General features: G+C 40.9%; 1 protein-coding gene across 1 annotated transcript in view; it reads right to left on the reverse strand.

Annotated features, from left to right (window-relative positions):
- The window catches only part of DNAH10 (dynein axonemal heavy chain 10), a 5,879,077-nt gene that overhangs the window by 516,398 nt on the left and 5,340,569 nt on the right, over window positions 1-22,110 (reverse strand). The window contains exon 73 of the mRNA XM_044069759.1: window positions 3,802-3,897. Coding sequence (XP_043925694.1) covers window positions 3,802-3,897 — 96 coding nt within the window. The remainder of the gene's footprint in view (window positions 1-3,801; window positions 3,898-22,110) is intronic.

The raw sequence follows: 22,110 nt of genomic DNA on the forward strand, positions 1-22,110 counted from the left end.
TGCTATAAATGTATTAACTGTCATTGTATTTATTTTTCTGTTCAATAATTAGACAATATATGCTAATTTATGCTCTTGTTTTTTTATCTAAAAATGCTATGTTCATGCAGAAAATATGTAAAAATCATGTAAATCATGTAAATAAGCTCATGTACATATGGTTTACTCTGCAATTATAAATGTACATGTGTAATTTAAATACAGAGCTTTTCTCCCTGGCCCTCGGCTGTAAATGGATTTTACCCAGTTGGACTTTCCCTGTCAATAAAGACAAATAAATAAATTGTGAGAGGTTTCCAATTCTTACAGGAGAAGTAAAACTATTCAAGATTATCTGGTACACAGTCACTATGTTAAGAAAAATAAAATTCAGTTTATTAATAGGGTAGGGTGAAAATCTAGGGGAACTTTCCTCTGTGTTTGGCACTGTAGCTATCCTGTATTGGTTAAATAATTTGTTAAAATAAATAATAAGCAGTATGAGGTTGTATGAATATTTAGTTTTGATACTGCTGCACTTATGCATTGAGGTGTCCCTGAGGACTGGTATATAAATATATATATATATATATATATATATATATATATATATGTGTGTGTGTGTGTGTGTGTGTGTGTGTGTGTGTGTATGTATATATGCATACGCTAAACAAGTAGAAAATTTAAGTTTAAACTTCCAGAACCTATTAAAGCTATTAAATATAATAATGAAAAGAATCCATTAGCAAGTCATTTTTATCAAGTAGATTAATAGTGATAGTAGTTTATTAGAGGCTACAACACTGGAGAATTTGATTGTAAATGAAAAGGGTGGCAATAATATTAAATATTATTTATTTTATAAAGAAACTACTTACATTGATGCCTACAATAATTAGGGACCCAAATGGTTTAGGGTGCAAGGCTCTAGTGGTCATTAGCCTAATAACAACCTATGAACCTATGAATCAGTGTCCTTGGTTTCCACATATTTGGCATCTGTCACATCTAGTAGACCTGTCAATGAGCATGACACATTGTACAGCCAAAATTATTCATTAGTGATGATGGAAGATATAAAACAAACTGCAAGTGGTGAGACGAACTGAAAAAAAAAAAAACTCCTAGCAATTCTGACAATATGTATGACTATCTAAAGCACAACACAAGGCTCCATGTAATACTGGTGTGAGACCAGATCTGACCTTCAGATGGACAAAAGCAATGCTGTTGAAAATTCTGACTGAAAAGAAAACCTATGCTGGGTAAACCCAACTGCTATGACTTCAGAGCTCCTCCCTGAAGATTTAGCTGTGTGTCTTAAGTGGAAATAATATTCCACTGCTTTCATGCACAAACTCCTAAATGAAAGCACAGTGATGAACAGAAGCTAAATCTCATCTGAAGGCATATTACCATGCTTATCAAATATCAAAGATGCAAAACAGAACAGCTTTCCCTCTCTGGATAAATGCTGTTAGACAGATAACATGTAGGATGTGCCTTGTGAAAAAAATGTATAAAGCTGTCCAACTAGAAGGCAGGTGCTGGTCAGAGTATGCTCTAGAAATAGGACAGTATGATAATCACAGGCCTTAAACTCTGACCCAAAATATATACAACTTTTCTTTCAATCATGTAGTGACTGAAATAATCAGAAAACATTCTATGAACTGATGTACAGTAAAAGGCTATTGCAGTAGGACAGTAACTAAAATATGTTGCTGCCTCAAAAAGTTTAAAAGATGTTTCTTGAAATTCAGTTAATTATTTGTATCAATAAGATCCATAAAGAGATGACCATGAGTCTTCCAGATATCATAATTCTTTTTCTGATTCATGCTATTAGGTTTCACTGCACAGCATGACTGCAGTGGGCTTCTCAGTAGGCATCATTTTAATGAGGTTATGATTCATGTGTATTTAATGCCTATGTATTGTTTAGAAAGAAGTAAACAGAGGATAACCACTAATGATACAATTTCTACTTATTTCTGTTCCACTGAGAAAAATGTAAAATTGCACACTGACCTGGCAGCTTTCTTCATACTTACAAGCAGAATGCCACTGTTCTTGAGCACATGAATACCTATTGGAGTCACTATCTATATGAAGCTGAAAACAAACTAGAGAGTGCCTAACTTCTGACAGAGTACAACAACTTATCTGTCCATGACAGTCTCAGTGAAAAACATTTAGTGAAGAAACAAGTAGAAAAACAAAAAATGCTCCACCTTCACGGGAGGTTTCTGTCCTCCCTGAGCTTGACTTAGTTCACCTGCGTTACTCTTTGAAAGTTGTAAGTTAGACCATCCTATCCTGAGACATAAGAGTCAACCATGCACTAATAAAACAAGCAAGTGTAAATATGTATTACTCACTGAGAAGATACAGACGTATACATGACTTGTGGTAGCTCTGACTCTGAATTTCCCAGAGATGACCAAAACGTGACATTAAAACTCATAGAAATCTCAACTAGTCCTACAAAGAAGTTATGTGTTAACTAAATAATTGACTATCAAGTCTGCAGTCAACCATGCTGCAAATTTACTGAAAATCATAATGACTGGCTACATAAAACTTATGTGAAATAATAATCCAGTATCTGACAGCAGATGTGGGTCAGAGTGTGAGGATGTACCTCTTGTCTTCTAACAACTACTCTAGGGTGACACTCAGATATTTTTCTGTACGTTCCCTTTGTCTGTTTTATGGAAGTCCTTCACGGTGAAAGTGAAATGCATGCTGCTGAAGTAAAATTGGAGGGCAGCATCCTTTTTTCCTTGTTTTGTTCATTTATTCAGCTTCCTCTATGTGTTTTTTTCACTGAATGTTCTTCATTGAGATTGTTGTGGACAAATAGGTTTTTGTACTGTTTCATTAGTTAAAAGTAGTTAGGCATTCTCTGTGAACATTTATAGTGGTTAATGCTACAATTCACTGCAGTTCTTGTATTCTTATCATTCATGTTGTTTCCTTATATTACACTTTCAACAAGCTCTAGCTGATTATATGGTAAATAGCAAAGTTGTTTTTTTTTCTTCAATGTATTGATGGTGATAGCTGACCACAGTGTCTAAATCTATAATTTGCATGATGTAATCTTGCCTAGCTGCAATTCTTTTATCAACTGGCATAATGTTGTCTTCTACTGTACTATATGCTGCGTTTGTGTATGTCTTGGCCCCGGTGGCCCTGGTCATGAATGAAAAAGGTCCTCAAACCAGTTCCCTTAACTTGTCAACAGAATAAATACAATAAATAAGATTATTTTTGTGGCTAATCTGAATTTCTTGCAGTGCAGGCAAACCAAAGATCATGACATGGTTATCAGAAAAATATGCAATGTATGTGGAAATTATTTGTGACAATTTGCCTCCCACAGAAACACCATAATAATGTTTTGGTGATGAGGGCACAGATTGTTTGAAGGCAGATGCATTAAAATGACTCAAGTAATTATATCATTTTACTGAACAGCAGTTACTTCAAAAGCAATGACAAACTGCGAAGTTTGAGCTGATATGTAAAAACAGTGATGCTACAGAAGCTGTGAGAGCACTTGCAGCCCCCAGTATTACATAACCACTAGATGGCTATCAAGTATATTTTTGTACTTACTGGTACAAGTCCTTGTTGTGATACCAAATGTTAAAGGTAGCTTAACGTAAGAGTCTAGTTTTTAAACCAACTATGAAAACTCCTCTAAATAATTACTTACCAAATGCTGAATCCAGAATGTATCAGTCCTGCTACTTGAAGATGTGCTTTATTAAAAATGGATATAAATGCAATACAACTTTATGTTACATTGCTTACCTCTCCAATAAGATATTTCAGACTCCCCCATGGAATCCTGGTGTCATTCTGTTTATAAGCTTTGGTCAAGTATGTGTTCAAGATCTCCAAGCACACCTGAAACAGTCATGTAAAAATATACCATTAAAACACCTGCTAAAATTTAAATGTCTATAAAGCTTTTTATGTGGTACAACTCCACTGTATCCCACTGTTTAGAAAACAGACCACAAACAAAAATACCACAGGTATAAGTTAAGCCAGTTCTTTCATTTTACAGCATTACTTTCTAGGTGGTGCAGCAGTAGCGTTGTTGCCTCACAGCAAGAGGTTCTCTCGTTCGATTCACGGCTGGAGTGCAGGGAGTGCCTTCTGTGTGAAGTCTACATGTCCTCCCCACGGATGGGTGGGCGTTCGAAAGACATGCGTAAATGGGCATGCCTTTGTTGAAGGTTGAACGTCGAGCTGGCACCTCGGCGTTCGTGAAAATCTACTGCCAATCACTAGCGGAGCGGAGTTCCACTGTGGCGACTCCTAACCGGGAAAAGCCGAAAGACAAACAACAACTTTCTAATGACAGATAAGCACAACCAACAGGCAGTGCAGTGACATTCCGTAAGGTAACATTTTGAAAGCTGACAAGAACAAAGAACATCTGTTTAGATTTTGTTCAGTATATGAAAACTAAAACAATATTACTGACAAATCTAATATAGAATAAAGATATATCATGAGATTTTATAAGACACATTGTCGCAAAAATGAATTTGCATAGAATGCATCATAGCAAACTGTATCAATCAAAAAACTCCAAAACGACACAGCTCAGCTAGTATTGACTGTGTAATACCTTAAATCCCTTGTAGTGGAGGACCCCAGTATATATGCAAATGACAACTTAAGGACATACCAGTGTTTTAACTACCTGGCTTCTGAATGGCCATGACTTTCCGTTTTACTTTTTAAGTTTTCACTACAGGAGGCTTACAGTATAGCATAATGAATACTCCGGGTGTATATTAGAAGACTGACTGTTTATGTGATCGAACACCTAAACATCGATTTCTAATATCGAACTGCACAATGTCGAACGTCCTAGGGAAACATGTCCCTCAGCCACAACACAAAAAACATTACTTTACATCTAAATTAAGTGGGCTGTGCCCCCCACACGCCCCCAACTAAATATACCAACTCCAAGTAGGGAAATAGCAAACTCCAGCGAACGGCCAAGGGAAATCTTTCCCTGCATTAAATTGGCCGTTCGCCATTTTTTGCTTTCAAAATTAGAAGATCGATGTTTAGGTGTTTGATCACCTAAATATTAGGTCTTCTAATATAGACCCGCATACTCCAGCTCAGCAGTTTGTTTCTTGGAGTTTTTACTGAATGGTTGTGTGCGTGACCTTTTTACCCTTTGATTTGGATGTATTACATAAAATCAAACTGTAATACAATGCAACAAAGCCATATACTTACATCCAGTGTTGCATGAAAGTAAAAAATAGAAATGATAACTAGCAGAATGATGCAACTTAGTGAAGTTATTCTGTGCAGCTACTAGCTGTGCTGACAGAAAATACTATTCTGGCTCTGTGGCAAATAGGGATGAAACCCTAACTATAACACAGGTGACCCTGGTTCAACTAGTGGTCTGAGTGCAGAGAGAGCTAAACAGGGGAGATTGGAAGTGACCAGCTTATGCCAGCTTGACCATCTTGGGGGATGGAAATGTTACTTTTTGGCCAAATAGCTCCCATGCTCAAGTGACAGTAGAGCTTGTAGGCAAATCCTTTCAACAACTCCCCCAAACAAAAAACAGCCCCCAGGGTCCATCATAGATTGGATTTTAGTCTCCCATCCAAACAAAATCATTCTCTGTGGCACCATCACCTACACCTTCAGTGACCATCTCCCTGCCTTCATTCATCGATCAACTAGCTTCATCCAACACCAACATCTCTACATTCAAACTCGTAACCTTAGCAACTTCAACCCCTCACTTTTTTCCAACATCTTTAAACAAATTAACTGGAAAATCCTAAACACTCTCCCACTCGACAATGCTGTAGAGCATTTTAACTCTATCTTCCTAAATAATCTTAACTCCCTAACCCCTCTAAGAAACAAATTAATCAAAGCCAATTCTGCTCCTTGGCTGACTAAAGAAGCTAAACAAATTATGCACCACAGAGACAAATCCTGGAAGCTTTATCAGAAAAATAAACTGTACTCCGCCTTGCTCCAATACACCCAACTCCGCAACCAAGTAAAGAAACTTATTACCATGGACAAAAAAAACTACTATAATAAACTTCAGTCCAACAACAATAAGAACCCAAAACAATTCTGGAAATCAGTCAACTCCCTTCTCCATCCTGGATCGAGGAATAATCCCTGCCTTGACGCTAGTTTAACTGACAGTGAACTGAGCTCCCATTTCAACACCTTCTTTACTGAATCCATAGCTAAGCTAACTAAAACATTCCCAAACAAGAATCCACCTAACTCCCTCTTCACAACGCCCAACAACCCAAATAACAATCCCCTTAATTTCCATCTCAAACCTGTTTCCACCATTTTTATAAAAACGCTTTTATCCAATCTAAAGCCATGCTCTAATGCCCCTGACAACATACCCGCCTCCTTCCTCAAATATGCTGCTGAAGGTATTGCTCTCCCAATTAGTATCCTGATTAATAGATCCTTAAATGAGTCGTACGTACCCAAACTCTGGCGTTCAGCCTACATTCTACCTCTTCACAAAGGAGGCAGAAATACCGCTATTTCTAACTTCCGCCCCATTGCCCTACTCTCTCCAATATCTAAAATTCTAGAAAAATGTGTCCACCACCAACTTTTGCCATATCTAATTCAGAATCACCTTCTAACACCCACCCAGCATGGCTTCCGTCCTGGCCACAGTACCATATCTGCCTTACTATCCTTCCTAGAAACTGTCAATCAAGCCCAAGACTCTGGACTCAGTGTATCCACAGTACTGCTAGATCTTTCTAAAGCCTTCAACACCATCTCCCGCACACACCTTCTTCTTCATCTCGCTAACCTTTATCTCTCCCCTAATACTCTATCCTGGTTCTCCAGTTACCTATCTGACAGATCACAAGCTGTCAAATGGAAGAACTCATCCTCTTCCTTCTTGCCTACACCTACTGGCATTCCTCAGGGGTCCATCCTCAGACCCATGCTTTTCAACATCTTTATAAATAACCTTCACACCGTCATCCCCAACACTACGGTCATCAAATACACTGATGACTCTACCTTGGTCTGTGCCACCCGCAACATTCCTGAACTACTGACTAAAACTCAAATAGCCTTTTCCACTACAGAGAACTGGATGCACCAAAACCACTTTTCCCTCAACTCCAATAAATCTAAAATACTAATTTTCCTCCCCTCCAAGGTTTCCTCCTTTGACAAAAACACTTTCAATGTCCTAAACCAAACTAACACTGCTATAGAAGTGGTCCCCTCTGCAAAACTCCTTGGCATTACCATAGACGAACACTTCAAATTCGATCTTCATATACAACAAAACATAAAGAAAACCCACCAAAAGCTAGGTATGCTATATAGGAACAATCATTTTCTTTCAAACTCCTCTAGGCATACCCTGGCAATCAATTACCTCCTACCTTCGCTTCTATATGGAGCCCCTCTTCTAACCAATCTGTCTGCTACCAACACCTCTAAACTCGAAGCTTGCTATAATAAGATCTCTAAATTTGCCACTAAATCCAAAACGTCAACTCACCACTGCCTCAGCCTACAATCTCTTAACTGGTTAGAACTCCCTAACCACCTAGATTATCTGCAACTAACCACCGCTCACAAATTAATATTCGCCCAGCCTTAAAGAACATCCTTCCTCCATACATCCCAAACAGATCACTGAGATCTGAACACCAAAACCTAATCTCCATTCACAAACCCAAACGTCTCACTGGCCAGCTTCTACTCTCCTTCTCTCTAGGTACAAAATGGAACTCTCTCCCTCCTTCACTTAGGACTGTACCTAACACTGAATCCTTCAAGACCCAACCTTTCCTACACCTATCTTCCAAATGGAAATGCTCCTACTTTCACCCCACATAAATTCTTGGGATTCTCCCCACTAAGCTCTCCTTACTCCTGCTCCACTATACTCACAAGCTTATTCTTATTCCTCCAAAGAACCAGAACTAACAGACTTTAATTAACTCCAAGCATGTAAATATTGTAAACATCTGAAGAGCAAAAAAAAAAATAAAAAATTCTGTTTTTAAACTGTCTCATGATGTATATTACACTTTGCATTTTCCTGAATGTATGAATCTTCCTCTTGTATTTCATCTCTAACATTGTGTAACTTTTATTTGTATTTTGTAACCTTTATTGTATTGTATTGCTCATGGAGCTTTTCTCCCCGGGCCTCCACTGAAAATGGGCACTTCTTGGCCCAGTGAACTTCCCCGGTAATCAAACTAAAAATAAATAAATAAATAAATTGTGGGAGCATGTACATGCCAAGATAGGGCATGAAATGTCCCTGGCAGTAATGCGGGTCTCACTCATCCACAAGACAGAAAAGCACTGATGGCTGCCTGTAATATGGCAGGTGGGAGGGCCAATGGTCAGTAGGTTCATAGGTGTTTACTAGGCTAATGACCACAAGGGCCTTTTTAAGCCTAGTCATTCATCCCAAATCTCTAGCAAGTTCTGATACCCTTGATAAGTGTAAGCAGGGCTTGGAAGATGTACCATTTAAAGGTTGCATGTGTCCATTAGAGATAAAGGTGCCAAACCTGGGATGATTTCCTAGTCCCCATCCTAATGTACAAGTTACACTTGAATTGGGTTAGGGAGGAACTCTGCTTCACATGGATGGGGAGCCTGTTTCATAGACGGGGTAGTCTCTGGGATACATACCCATCTCTCCAGCATGTCCTATGGTATTCTTTGCTTTGTGGATATATAGGAGGTCCATCACAGTGGGGTCTGACAATGCCCTGTATACCAGGCATAGATCTCCCCTCAAAAGCCTGTAGGAGAAGATCTCCCCTCAAAAGAGTGTAGAAGACAGACTACATGGATAGGGCCTTGAGGCAGTCTGCATAGGACATTTTACTTACACCCTGTATTCTTTCAGTGAGGGACCTCTGTGGCCTTTCCAATTGTTGGATATGCCTGGTTAGGTACATAACAAATGGGGCATTGTACTCAATGACAGGTCTAATGAATGCCGAATACAGTGGAACAATGACTTCCTTAGACTTAGATGCCGTACATTTGTATAAGTTGTGCAACACAGAATGACTGCCTCACTACTATAGACATGTAATGGTCAAAGGCTAGATTACTATCTATGAGTGTGCCCAAGTCCCTGACTACTGGGTCATCTCAAAGAGGTGTGTTGTCAATATTATTGTTACCAGGGATGGATGACTTCCCAAAGGACACTAATATGAATTTCTTGGCATTTAGTTTTAGTCCATGGCTCTGACACCAGATTTGTCTGTGTCATCTCGTCCTGGAGAACATTTGTGTCAGTGCGGGATTCAATGACAGCTCCTAATTTGCAATTATCTGCAAAATTTAGTCAGCCAGAGACCAGTGACATTGGCCTTGACTTTTTAGAAGTAAATGTCAAAATGGAGAAGTCCGTTGATGGATCCCTGAAGGACTCTACTTGTGAGTGGCCTCTTTGTAGAGGTGGACTCTCCAGTTCTAACTTCCTGGGTCCTGTCTATGAGCCAGTTGGCTATCCACCGGGTGACATATGAGTTTGTACCTAACATCTTGAGTTTGTTAACAATGTGGTATTGTGTCAAATGCTGTGGCCAGGTTAAGGTAGGCAGTGTGAACCATTTTTCCCTTATCCATTGCTGTGGTTACCTTCTCAAAAATGTCCACCAGGATGACTAGACATGATCTGCCCTTGACGAAAACAAACTGGGTTGGCTCCAGCATCTGGAGGTTTACTAGATCTCTGTTGATCATTTCCATGATAACTCTTTCCATGGCTTTACATATAAGACTAGGGAGACTTATGTGTCTGCAGTTTCCAGGGTCTGTAGATGACCCACCTTTGTGCAGAGGGAAGACTGTTGCCATTCTCCATCCATGAGGGATGAAGCCTGATTGGAGACTATAGTTAAACAGTAATTCCAGAGGCCCTGACAGGTCATGTTGCATGCTATTTAGAAGGCATCCTGTGATACTGTATGGGCCCATTGATGAAGGGTTCTTGGTCTTGGAGCATTAAGGACCTGTTCCCTAGGGATAGTAGGGGGAGTTATACTTGATGGTATTTCCTGAGGGAATGTTGAGGGGAGAGAGGGGTAATGAATTTATCAGCACATAGGTTTGCTATATCCTATGGCTCAGTATAGGTAGCTCCATTTACAATGAGCTCTGCACACAATTGTGTATTGCCTTTGAGGTTGCAGATATAGCTAAAGAATGCTTTGTGGTTGTCCTTGGCCAGGGAGGCCAAACTTACCTCAAAATTGGCTTTGGTAGACTTTGTTGTCTTGAGTTGTTTGTTTAGTTTGATGAGAGTGCTTTTATCCTGCTGGGTGCTGCACCTTATATTTTTTGTAGTCAAAGGAGAGTGAAAATGACAAAAAAAAAAAACAGGAAGGAATATGGCAAGTGTAATCTGAAAGGGTCTGCTTGTTTATTTTTATTATAGCTGCTGCACACACACTGCATTATGCATATAGTTCACTGACATTATACAAGTACAGTATGCGTATAGGTCATTACATCTTATAGCAGTACAGTATGCGTAGGTGCATACTGCACTGGTACAAGGTGTACAGTACAGTACAATATGCATAGTTCATGATGTAAGTTAGGAACTGTGAGGAAACTAATGACTAATAATGCAGCAGTACAGCACTTTGAGCTACCAACCACAAAACGAAGTTATGTTTTTACCATAATGTTCCATGTGAGTTGTCCATCTTGCTATTCATTCTCAACTGATGGGTTTAGAGATGATCCTCAGCTCTGACTCGGCTGTTTTAATAAGCTCGAGGTCTTCAACTAGCTTGGGGCTAATTCCCTACCCCATGATGCCCTAGTGTGCTTCCTCAGATCTTGTTTGCGTGCGTATTAGAAAAAGTATAAAAAATTTATCCCAATATTATGAGAAGAAAACCTGAAAAAAGTTCAAGCCCAAATGTTAAGAAGTCCAGATCCCCTAGGAAACCATTGGCTGGGGGCTGGAGGGAGGAACGTAAGAATGAATGGCGAGATGGACAACTCACATGGAATATTATGGTAAGAACATAGCTTATTTATGTGAAGTTGTCCTATCTCACCTTCATTCTTAACTGATGGGACAACGTCCCTAGCTCCATTAATCCTGGGTGGCTCACAGAAGTATGTTCTTCAGTACAGTGGGCCCAAAGGAAGCCCTGTCCCTGGAGACCATATCTACTTTGTAATGAGTGATGAAGGTATGAGGTGTTGCCCAAGTTGCTGCTGCACAAATGGTATCTATAGGTACTTTGGCCCCAAAAAGCTGAAGAAATAGCAATGGTTCTGGTTGAGTGAGCCTTTACTTTACCTGGTAGTTTCTTATTTGCTGAATTATAGGTAAAAGAAATACAGTCTGACAGCCATCTGGACAAAGTGGTCTTTGCTACTGCTGTACCTTTATTAGCTTCTGAAAATGACACAAAAAGTTAATCAGATTTTCTGAATTCTTTCGTTCTATGTAAATAGAAACGTAACTGTCTGTGGACATCAAGTTCATGTAGCATTCTGCCTTATTGCCATACTTGACAAAAAAGACTGGCAATTCTATGGTCTGATTTAGACTGGATTATGAACAGACATTAGGTAAGAAGGTTGGATTTATTTGCAGGGAGAATCTGTCGTTGTGAAACAAGAGGTATGGGGGTTTGACTGAAAGTGCTTGTAGACACTCTTATAGCTGAAGTAATGGCCACTAAAAGGTTAGTTTTCCATGTTAAGAATTTTAAATCATATGAAGATGCAGGTTCAAAAGGTGGAAGAATTATCCTGGATAAGACGAAGTTGAGTTTCCATGGTGGAAGTGGAGATTTTATTGGTGGCCTTAAAAGACAAGTGCCCTTAAGAAAAGCTTTGCACAACCTATGTGACATAATGTTTGGTCCATTTTCGCTTGGATGAAAATTTGATATTGCTGCTAATTGCACCCTGATGGTAGCAGCAGCAGCACCTTCTTCAAAAAGCTCTGTTAGAAATTATAAAATAGTAGAAAGGGGTGCAGAATATGGATCTATTTTCTTTTCTAGTGCCCAACTATAAAACCTTTTACATTTGCTAAGATATAGTTTTCTTGTAGATGTTTTATGAGAAGATATCAAGATGTTTGGTGTGGCAGATGAAATATTTTCTAACCTGGCTATGTTTGGAACTGAAGCAGCCAAGCTGTCAACGTGAGGGTCTGTAGAAATGGGTGAGGAACTCCTGAAGAATGCATCAGAAGATCCGGCACTGGGTCCAGGATCCAAGGTTCCTCCTGAAGATGAGGTTGTAGGAAGGGGAACCAGATTTGACGAAGCCAGAATGGGGCTATTAGAATTAAGGTCCTTCCCAATATACTGGCTTTCTGTATGACTTTGTGTATTAATGGGAAGGGAGGAGAGACATATAGAAGTCCTGGGGGCAAATTGTGTATCAGTACATCCCTCTGTGACTTCCACGGAAAAGGAATGAGGGCAAAGTAGTTGCTGCATTTTGTGTTTGTGGCTGTGGCAAAAAGATCGCAGCAAGGCTGGCCTCATTTGGGAAAATGCTTTTCCTCTATCTCTTGTTTGAGGGACGACTTGTGAGGCATCAGTATTTCCCTGCTGAGTTTGTCCACAATCATGTTGGATCTTCCCGGGATGTGCATTGCTACTAGAAAGCGTTGGGAGGAAACTGCCCACTGCCAAACTCTGAGGACCTCTCGACAACGGGGGCATGACTTGGTTCCTCCTTGCTTGTTTATGTACCATACCACTGACATATTGTCTGTTTGAATTGCAATCATTCCTACAGGTAAACAGTGTTTGAATACCTACAATGCTAGGAGCACCGCTCTTATCTCCAGATGATGTGCAAGTGAACCTCGTGTTATTGCCACGTGCCTTGGGCTGTTCTTCCCAGATAATGCCCCTCCCCACTCTATCTGGGAAGCATCTGTGGTCACTGTGGCTAGCGGAGTTGGAGAGTTGGGTTTGCCTATCATCACCTGATCTGATTGCAGCCATCAAAGTAGATCTTTCTTGTAAGCCTGTGCCAAAATAATTTTGGTAGACATCGGAAGCATTTGCATTGACCATTGTGCAAAAAGAAACCACTGCAAGATCCTCATATGCATGCATGCCAAGGGAATCACTGTGATAGCAGCTGCCATTGTGCCTAGTACCTTTAGAACCTCTCTGGCTTGCACTTTTGTTTTGTGTAGAAGATTCAGAACTTGTTTTTGAAGGACTTGAATTCTCTCTTTTGGAAGTTTTACTGTCATTTTGACCATGTTTAATTCTGTTCCTATAAAACGGTATGTTGAGATGGCAATAAGGCAGATTTGTCGTAATTGACCATAATCCCTAACTGTGCAAATAGTTTTAGGGTTGTGTTCCTTGCTTGGATGAGTAGTTGCTTGATGGTGGTGGTTAGGAGCCAGTCATCCAAGTATGGAAACACCCGAAATCCTAGTTGCCTCAAATGAGCTGTGACTACTGCCATGCATACGGTGAATACTCTGGGGGCTGTAGTGAGGCCAAAGGGCAGAGCACAAAATGGAAAATGACTGGCTCTCACCCAAAAGTGCAGGTGACTTTTGGATGGCCTGTCCATTTTTATATGGTAGTATGCATCTTGAAGGTCTATCGAGAACGTCCAATTGACTTTCCCTAGAAAGGCAAGTATCGACTGTAATGTGACCATCCGGAACTTTGTCTTTTTTACTGACTTGTTTAGTCTGCTGAGATCTAATATTGGTCTCCAGTTCCCTGTCTTTTTTGGAACTAAAAAGAACCTTGAATAAGTTCCAGATCCTATTTGGTCTGCGGGGACTGATTAGACGATTCTTTTTTTTTCTAGCAACTTTTGAATTTCTATAGTTGCTTAATCCCACTGATTGGGTGGAACATCTGGGACTCTTCTGTTTTGCGGAGGTGGCACTGAAAAGGGGATTGAGTAACATCTGAATATGATACTTTGTACTCATCTGTCTTTTGTAATTTTTAGCCAGATGACTGGGTACAAAGATAAGCATCCCCCGACTGCCTCCAGAGTGCGACAGACGGACCTCCTTTGCAGAGCGCTGAAAAGGTTTCCCGAAAAAAGATTTGCTGTCAACTTGGTTCTGCTGACCCTCTTTGCCACATGGTCGTCGTATTCTGTTATTACCTCCTTCTCTGCCCCTGAAGGTGGATACACCACATGTGTCAGGAAAGACTTTCTGGGATTTCCGAAACCTCATGTTTCCCCCCTTTTGACCCTTGGGATAGGGTCTGGAAGGGGTGGAAAAACATACACCCACAGCAGAGAGAGCCTTTCTCTCCTGTTCACACCTGGTTAAGGTCTCTTTTACTTTAGGCCTGAAAAGGGACGAGCCATCAAAAGGGGTGTTTATAAAGGATGACTTAAAGGGTTCTGCGAAGTTACACAGATGCATCCAGGAGTGTCTTCTAAGGGCAATTCCTGAATCACTGATCTACTCACTCCATCGGATGCATAACAGATTAGCCTCATGGACGAATTCACCAGGGAATTAAGGGTGGAGAGTTGAGATGACACTTTCTCTGATGTCCCCTCAGCTACTGAACCCTGGGGAGAATCTCCCAGCTCTTTTATGAGATTTTTCCTGTAACCTAGTAAAGTGGGTTAAATATTTCAGGGACCTGAGAGTAAAGGCCGCTGATGAAAACGTGCTTTCCATATCTGTCCATCATGCGCGAATCCTTATTTGGGGGATGAACAGATGAGGATGTTTCCGATAACTCCTTCTTAGTGGCCGCCGCCGCCACCACCATAGCATCTAGCAGAACAGCTTTTATTAAGAATGCCTTTTTTTCTGGGCTGGTGATAAATTTATTAGGTCTCCTGGGGATGGGCTCCACTGTATCTGGAGACTCCCATGCCTTTCAATAAACCGGGAAATCGATGCTCCACACTTATGGTCACCCCCTTGTTGGTCAGGTCAGACCATAAGCTAATCACCCTTAACATCCACATTCCACCCCCACCCCCTAGTAAGGAAACCTCCATAAAAAACTTCTCCAAAGCCAACTTTATTCTACTCAAGTCAGAAGTTACAAACTTCATGACACCCATGCAGATGGGAACTGAAAGTTTGACTGCTGAGTCCCACACTAAGGCACTGTAATCTGCTGGTCCCCTGCCATAAACAAACTTTAAACAAAAGGAAGAAACTGTTGCAAAAAAGAGGAAAAACCCCAGGATGCAAAAAACTCCCTTACCAGTCTCAGTAAGAAGCTGAGATCCCTCATAAAATCCTCCAAAGCTAGTTACGAAAATAAAATTGCCAAAGATTCCAAAGACAACCATAAGGCATTCTATAACTATGTCAAGAATCTAAATGGCAATGCTCATATATGCTCTGAGCTACAACAGAATGGCATTAAATATGCTGATCCCAAGGATATTGCCAATATCCTGGCAGATCGATTCAGTGCCAACTTCATCCCCCTCTCACCCCCTAAATGGCCCATCTCAATACTGGAAGATTGCCAAATTCCGGTAATAACGGCCACACAGGTAAAAAAAAACACTCTCCAAAGCTAAGAATACAGAATCCATGGGACCAGATGACATCCCGGGCTGTGTACTACATGAACTACAAAATGAACTGGCACCTCACCTAAGTGTCATGTTTAATCATACCCTCACCTCAGGCTTCATGCCCACTGAGTGGCGCACAGCTACAGTTATCCCACTCCACAAGGGGGGATCCACCTTGGATCCCGGGAACTACCTCCCCATCAGTCTGACGAGCCTGATCTGCAAGTCCATGGAACGTATTATCATGAAACTTATAAACAAAGACATTGAAACCTTAAAACACTGGACCCCACCCAGTTTGGGTTCGTGAAGGGCCGATCTTGTCTCCTGAACCTGACTGACTTCTTCGAATCAGTCTCCAGAGCCGTAGATGAGGGTAAGACAGTCTACACAGCCTATCTGGACCTCGCCAAGGCCTTTGACACCATCACCCACTCTGGAATCATAGATAAACTTACTAAGATGTGTGTTAATCTCCACGTCACTGGATGGGTTACCAACTGGCTTACTGACAGAACCCACACTGTAAAAGTAGCTGACTCCAAATCCAGCTCCAGACAAGTGACAAGTGGTGTACCTCAGGGTTCAGTCCTGGGACCACTCTTGTTTGGCATCTACTTCTCTGAAGTACAGGCCAACACTAAGGGACTTGCAGATGATGCAAACTGGGGGCCATTATTGAATCCCCAAATGATGTGGATACTCTACCAAAGGGCCTTACAGAAACAGATGCTTGGTGCCAGAGCCATAGGCTCAAGCTCAATGCCAAGAAATGTATAGTTATCCCCTCTGGGAAAAACATGTACCCAGGAATTACCACATAGGTGGCAATACACTAAACACCGAAAGTGTGATAAGAGACTTAGGGACACAGGTGGACAATGGTCTCACCTTCAATAACCACATTGCCACAACAGTCAGGAAACCTCATCACTAAGGGCTTTTCATCCAGAAAAAAGGAGCTCATTGTCCCACTGTACTCATCCCTCATTAGACCCATTATAGAATACAACGCCCCATTTTGTATGTACCTCTCAAGACATCTGCAACAACTGGAAAGGCCGCAGAAATACCTCACTAAAAGAATCACAGACCTAAAGCAGATGCCCAATGCTGACTGCCTTAAAAACTCCAGCTATACTCTGTCGCATATCATCTACTCCAAGGTGATCTCTGCTTAACATACAAGGCAACATACCAGAGCTGTTGAATATGCTACACTTAAAGAAATTCCAATCCCTCAGAGCCACACGCTCCAGGGATCTAAACCTTGTCATCTCAATAAACAAAACATGCTGGAGGGATAGGTTCCTGACCCAGAGACTCCCCAGACTCTGGAATAGACTGCCCATACATGTCAAGCAGAGCGCTTCTTTGGCCCTCTTCAAAAGGAACCTTGATGATTGGATGGGAGAAGGAAATTTACCCCGGGGATCACTTCAGTCACCCTGCTAGACAGGGGTCCAGAGATGTAAATAGTGTGGGAAGAAACAGCCAGGAAATTGTAATGGCTAGGCTTGTATAGGCCCTAGGGCCAATAGCCTAGTACCAACCCTATGAACCTATGAACCAATTCCATGAGTGCTTTAAAAGGCAGAGAGACTCAAGAGGAAGAGAGCCAAGATCCAAAAGCTTTCAGTACACGGACTCCTCATCAGTAGGGTTGATGGGCTTTCAGCCACCTCTCTATTTTAGGATCTGTAGGTTGTCTGCAAAAGAGACATCCTCAGAGGGTGGCCTTGTGGACCCTTCTGATTCATTGAGGTCCATGTCAGATGTAATTGACTCTTGGGGGGAGTCCAAATGCCTCCTCTTGCAGGTTTTCTTTTGAGGACCATCCTCAGAAGCATATGCTGGAGAGGTCTCAGAAGATAAGGGTCCACCCACTGGGGTATCCTGAAGCTCTTGGTCTCTACGCGTTTATGGAGTCAGCTTGGCTGAGACAGACACTGGAGCTCTAAGGGGCAGAATAGGAGTAACCAAAGGTGAAGCTAACTCTGAGGACAGGGTTCTCTTCATAGCCTCAAAGGCCTCACCCCAGTGGACCGAAGGATGTTCCAGCTCTGAAGAACCGAGAAACACCCCCGGCACCACAGGAGCAGGGTCCGAGGCAAAGGTAGGAGCCGAGCTCACGTGAGGCAAAGCTCAGAGAAGAAGAGTCAGATTTGGCAAAAGATCGGTTCCACTCAACACCCCCCCCCTGGAGCCGACCGATGAGTGTCAGCCCCAGACTGCTCGATGGCACCAAGGAAGTCAGAACAGTCGGAGCCGAAGATCCTGGGGTAAGTCTCGGCTCTGATGATCCTATCACCATGGGTTCCATCCTTTCCAGCTCTGAAACCACAGGTTGGGTCGGAGGAGGAATCGAGATTGAAGGGGCAGATACAGTCAGTTCCAAAGCCCTGAGGGTCGGTCCCGATAAAAGTTTGGCCAACGCTGGTGTCTTCAGTAGTCTCTGAACCATACGAGCCACATCAAAGTCAGAGAGGCTCCTAGAGGATCTGGACAATAGAGCCGGGGAAGTTGACATTTGTAGAATTGGTGAACACAAGGTAGGAGATACCGGTTCCAATGCCAGGGACTGGCTCCGTACTGATAAAACCAACAGCTCTAAAACCATTGGAGCCGAGGTGATAGATTTGTCTGCTGCAATTTCTTTCGAAGTTGTTGGAGACATTCTCGGTGTCTTCTTTGCTGGTTCCAACTCCTCCGAAGTAGAGGATTTCTTGGAGGATTTTGACTGATCAGAAGAAGGGGACATGACATTTTCTTTTGAGCTTTGACTTTCTTCCAAGGCTTCAGTGAAACTAGTCTTAATGAGTCCCTTTAAAATCACCGGATTTTTCCTCTCATGAAGGAGTCTTGCACTAAAAGAATGACATAAAGCGCAAGAGTCCTGTAGATGAATGGCACCCAAGCAGTATACACACTGTGTATTTCCAGCTGTTGAAGATATCTTTTGCCCACACTTGGGAAATTTCTTAAAACCTGAATGCTTGGATTCTTTTGTCTGTTTAGTTGACATTATAAAGAAATGAGCAGTCCTAAAACCTGTCTAATTTAAACAAGGTTATCAATAAGGGTAACTATTTAACACTAATATCAGATATGAAAAACAGGATTTACTTTATAATCTCGAAATACCAAAATATCGAATTTCAGTATCTCGAGACTATAAAGCCGAAAAATCAAAATACCAAAACCCCAAATGCGTGAAATTCAAAATCGCTACTTTTAAACGCACCCTACACCACATAAACATACACACACATATATCTCCCCCACACACACTACAACAAACAAACAAAACACACAAATACACGAACATACCCTACATATAAGCAGGGAGGCAAGCCCCCCAGCACCCCCATGTAGGGAGCTGTACCCCCCACACCCCTTCTACTTATATATACTAACTTTGAGGTTGCACTAAACAGACAAAGACATGAAACCCACCACTACACAATCTACATTCCTCTCGCACAAACACACATCATATATGTACAAACACCACCATTCTCAACACTTGCACACTCACACTCTTACCTACATACCGTAACCTACACCTACAACTTCCCAACACACTAACATACACTAAAATCCCTACCAAAAACCCTTAAAATGTAAACACTTACCTGAATTTCCAGCTATCCATTAACACAGTGCACCATCACAACCACTGATTTAACAATTCTGCATTTGGTTATGTGGTCTTTCGTGGAACTGAGCTTTCGGTATTTTAGTCTCGAGATACTGAAATTCAAGATTTCAGTATTTCGAGATAGTGAAGTGAACCCGAAAAATGACAGCAAACAACCTTCGGATCCACACTAACCAATTTAAAGAACAGTCTAAGCTATTTAAGTACCTTATCTATTTTGTATATCTATCTTTATCTAGGGAAAACATGTAAAGGAGCCCTCTAAATAAAAAATGGGCTATCCTCAAAACTACTATCTATATAACAATTGTATAACACTGCACACTTGTAACACACTCTATGTGAAAAACTACAAAGTGGGGTAAGGGTAGGCCCAATAATAGCAGACCTTAAAAATTTAAAGGGATTCTATAAAAGCTAAGAGCTAAAACTAGTAAGATAATTCATACACTATTAAAACACAGTATTCTCTGAAAAAAAATACAAGAAAGGTATAGAAAAAACTGAAAAAGTTTGTCACTTAGCCTGAGCCAGCTGAATAATGTTCGATGTTTCCATGGCAAACAAGATCTGAGGACGTACACTAGGGCATCATGGGATACGGAATTAGCCTCAAGCTAGTTGAAAACCTCGAGTTTGTAAAAGCAGCTGAGTCAGAGCTGAAACCATCAGTTAAGAATGAAGATGAGACAGGACAACTTCACATCATCAGATTTTCAGGATAATCCTGTAGGAGGCACCACGTAATGGGTTATCCTTCCCACCTGTCCTCTGATGGCCACTTCTCCTATAAGTATGTCCTTTTGCATGAGGGTGCATTACATTATGGTTTTAGGTTAATTTGCAAGTGTGCCAGCATAAAAGGAACATTGCTTTAAAATAATAAGATATTATGGATGAGAAATGATACTAATCAAATGGGAAGTGATGGATCAAAAGATGGCTAGAGGAAGGACTGTTGCAAAAATCTTTCTCTATCATCATATTTGAAGAAGGATTTTTTCAGCAAGCAATACACAGTGTAGCAAATCCCTAGCAGTAACATATGAAACCTACAAGGTTAAGAAAATGGGTATGGGACTTATGGCAGGATATCTCACTTAACACACTTATCAAAACCTGGTCTGCTGCTGAATATATCATCTCATTTGTATTATGTGATAATGTATTCACAGAAGACTGTGTGTCAGCTTGACAAATTCCCAAAGAACATCATTTAAATAAACTGCAGGACATGTAGCTGCTCTTTATGGTATCAACTGATACTGCCTTAGGCTTGAAATCATTTTTTCCCCTTATGAATTTCATACCATAAGAAAACAGTACATGACTGGCTAGACTTCACCACTGATTTGGATGGCTGTCCCCCTCCACTCCTTTCTATTTATTTATTCATTCACTAATTTATGTATTTTTGGTAACTAGGGTACTAGACTGTTTTGAAAAGGGCTCACTTCAGCAACAGCCTGGAAATTCAGCATAGGACTTTCAATGACAATAAAAGAAAAATTGTAGATGTGTAAGTAAACTTACCATAATAATTAATGTTTGAATGATTACTGCTGCAGTAGTATAAGCTATATGGGTTATATCCTGCTAAGGATATAATAGCCGTCAAGCTTATAGCTTCATGGCACCTACCACATACCCAAACCATTAGTCAACTTGAGCTAGGCAGACTAAAAGATGCATTTTGGTGCCAGGCCCTTCACAGCTTTCATGCTAACAGAGAGAGGAAGGCCTGAGAAGGACAATACTAGGGAAATAATAATAAATGTCCATACCCTGGCATAAAAAAACATACAAAAATAAGGAGGATGGAGTGAGGGAGTGGCTACTGCTACTGTTTTGTTAAGTTTACTTACAGAACTCTACTATGTACTTCAAAAGGATCATTGCTGCATTATCTTAAACTTAAAAGGGTAGATTACCACAGTTTAACATGACTGGAAGGAGAAAGGATGCGAGTCTAAGGAGCCCCTGGAGAATGGGCCTAGCAAAGTATGTCCTACACCTGGAGAGCGAATCTAGCTTATGGGGCTTTACAAAAGTGTGCAGAGAGGACCAAACTGATGCTTCTAGAATACTTCTAGAATACAATTACTTCCAAAAAGCCACAGTTGAAGCCAAAGCCTTGATGGAATGAGCATTGATTCTGCCTGGAATAGTTCTGCTGTGGTGGGTATAACAAAAGGTAATAGCATGAGACAACCATTAGTCTGTTTTAGACAGGTTGTTATTTTTTCTTACCTTCACAAGAAATGCACAACTTATCAGAAGTTCTGAAAGATTTTGTTCTGTCAAGATAGTACCAGAGTTGCCTGTACCATCAAAGGTATGGAGTATCCTTTCTCCCCCATTTTTAGGTTCCGGAGAGAAGACAGAGAAATGGATAGCTTGGCTTATGCTAAAGTCAGACACCACTTTAGGCATACATAAAGGATTTGTTCTTAAGGAAACCATATCTTTGTGGAAAATGAGATAAGGCTGACCCACTACGACAACTTGTAACTCAGATACTCTTCTTGCAGAGATCAGTGCAATTAATAAGATTGTTTTCTGTGTCAAAAACCTCAAGTCATTCTGACAAGCTGTTTGAAATGGAGCAAGACTTAGTTTTCTAATACAAAATTAAGATCCCTATGAGACTCCATATGTAACACCAATTTCAAAAAAACATTTTCACATCAAACTGCTTTGAAAGGGGGATCCTTGAGCAGATGCTGAATTCTGACAAATGAACCTTGACTGCATAGTAAGATAGGCCACAGCAAAGTTAGTAACTCAGACAAATAAAGTAGAACCAGAGAAACATTATACTTGAATGGGTGCTGGTTCTTCTTTTTGCAGCAACGAGAAAACCCTTTCCATTTACT

The sequence above is a fragment of the Protopterus annectens genome, chromosome 4.part0, assembly GCF_019279795.1.
Source record: "Protopterus annectens isolate FY-2018-M chromosome 4.part0, PAN1.0, whole genome shotgun sequence".
In the NCBI taxonomy this organism is placed as follows: domain Eukaryota; kingdom Metazoa; phylum Chordata; order Ceratodontiformes; family Protopteridae; genus Protopterus; species Protopterus annectens.